Source organism: Macadamia integrifolia, chromosome 8, assembly GCF_013358625.1.
Source record: "Macadamia integrifolia cultivar HAES 741 chromosome 8, SCU_Mint_v3, whole genome shotgun sequence".
NCBI classification, from domain to species: domain Eukaryota; kingdom Viridiplantae; phylum Streptophyta; class Magnoliopsida; order Proteales; family Proteaceae; genus Macadamia; species Macadamia integrifolia.
This window is the reverse complement of record NC_056564.1, coordinates 6,672,843-6,674,734: the sequence shown is the minus strand read 5'-3', so window position 1 is coordinate 6,674,734 and position 1,892 is coordinate 6,672,843. Positions and strand designations below refer to the sequence as shown.

The window sequence follows — 1,892 nt, the reverse complement described above, 5'->3', positions numbered from 1 at the left end:
CCTCGAATTCGAATTCCATGTCTAGAACCCATAAAGGTTGACGAATTGCAGCTTTTCAAGGACTCCGAAGCATTGAAGGATATCCTTCGAACAGGAAGAACCGGCGGGAGAGTAATGGAAGACATTTTGGGGATGGAAGAAGAGGGTGTGAGACTCAGAATCAGATGAAGCGAATACGAAGATGGGTAGGTTAGCAAGTTGAGGATGAAGTGAGAGCGCATGCATTTACGTTTATACTTCGATTAGTTGATTAGTAGCTTCAGCTTTCAGGTGGCGGAGTTCACGAAGCTAAATTAATAGAGCAGGAGGGCCTCGTTCTCCACTAGTGCCGGAGAAGATTACGGGGAGAAATGGAAAACCAATAAAACTACCGGCCTCTAGGGTTGAATTCAACTGTACCACCCAAATGGAACCAAATAAAAGTTTTATGTCCAGGAGTATAGCCCGGCACTTGTAGCCCCTGCGCTAGTGATATTGCATTCTTGAGCCATCAATCGGGGGATGTGTCGCGATCAAGGATTAAAATATCGGTATTGGTTATCATATTGGTCGGTCAAAATTAAGATACGTACTGGAAGAGATCGTATCGTATCAAAGATACGCTAAGATACGTACATAAATGGATAGGGAACATATTTTTATACACTTTTATATAAAAAAATAGTTAAAAAAACTATATATAATATGTAGAATACATAAATACTTAAGTAGATGGTATCGTATTGATAGACAAATATATTGAGTTGAAAATGTTCAAAATGATGAGGTTTGAGTTTTTTACAGTTTTTTCTTTCCTCATTGCCATTGCCACTGTGATGAGTACCGTGAAGAGTGTCGTGGTGGTTCAAATCCTTGCCTAGGACCTTCTTCTTCAATAGGAGCAACTACGATGATATTCTGCACTTGTCAAACATAGGCACAATATTTATCCCAATCGAAATATTTATGGTAGTAGGTCTCCCATTCATTGTAGAAAAATTAAATTTTTTTTTATAGAAGTTGTAGATTAAATGTTTTTAAAGAACATATAAAAAATCAACAAAGTGTGAACCAATATATTTGAGTAGATCTAAGAAATAAAAAAAAAAAATTTTGAAACCCTCACTTTTTTGGGGAAAAAAATGTGGGTTTCATTTGAAATCATGTATTTAGTAATTATAAGTTATGACATTATTTTTAAGAGTTGAATGAACTAAATTTTCTAAAAAAAATATTTTTTTGAGAAAAATAAAAAATTTCCATGGAAGTTGTAGAACACTTGTTTTTACATAACATATAAAAAATCTAGAAAACTGTTGGTGAGAGTGTGAAGTGTTTGTTTCAAACAACAAAAAATTCGAACTATACGTACCGATACTGCACGATACCTTCGATACATACCGATACTCTTGGGAATTTTTATATTTTCAAAAGTTCGTATCGTAGAGTATCGTACGTATCGGTACCGATACGGTACGGCATGATACGATACGTACGATACACAAAAAGAGGCCTAAAATTCTCCATAGCGTATCGGTATGTATCGTGCCGATGCCTACCGATACGGATACATATCGACAAATACGAATACGTATCGATCGATACGGCACGATATGCACCGATACTTAAAACCATGGTCCACATGGTACTGTCTACTGTGCTTGAAGACTTTCAGCTAATAAACTCTTGAGGTGACCACAAAAATAAGGCCAAAATATGACCTTGACCAGGACTGCCCCCAAAACCATGGAAATACTTGAACTTTTTGTGTATCCAAAATTTTGGCCAAACTTTTGGTTTTGGTCAAGATATGAAGACCTACGTAGGGAAACCTTTGAATTTGTTTTCCACCTACTTCGGCTGATATCAACCATGATCTGCCAAATTTGGGAAATTTGGAAATTTTTCATATT

At 36.3% G+C, this 1,892-nt stretch overlaps 1 protein-coding gene across 1 annotated transcript in view; it reads right to left on the bottom strand.

The window, feature by feature from the left end:
* LOC122087407 (malonyl CoA-acyl carrier protein transacylase) overlaps positions 1–414 on the bottom strand; it is a 12,335-nt gene extending 11,921 nt beyond the window's left edge. The window contains exon 1 of the mRNA XM_042656524.1: positions 20–414. Coding sequence (XP_042512458.1) covers positions 20–221 — 202 coding nt within the window. The 5' untranslated portion in view covers positions 222–414. The remainder of the gene's footprint in view (positions 1–19) is intronic.
* Between the last annotated feature and the right edge of the window lie 1,478 nt (positions 415–1,892).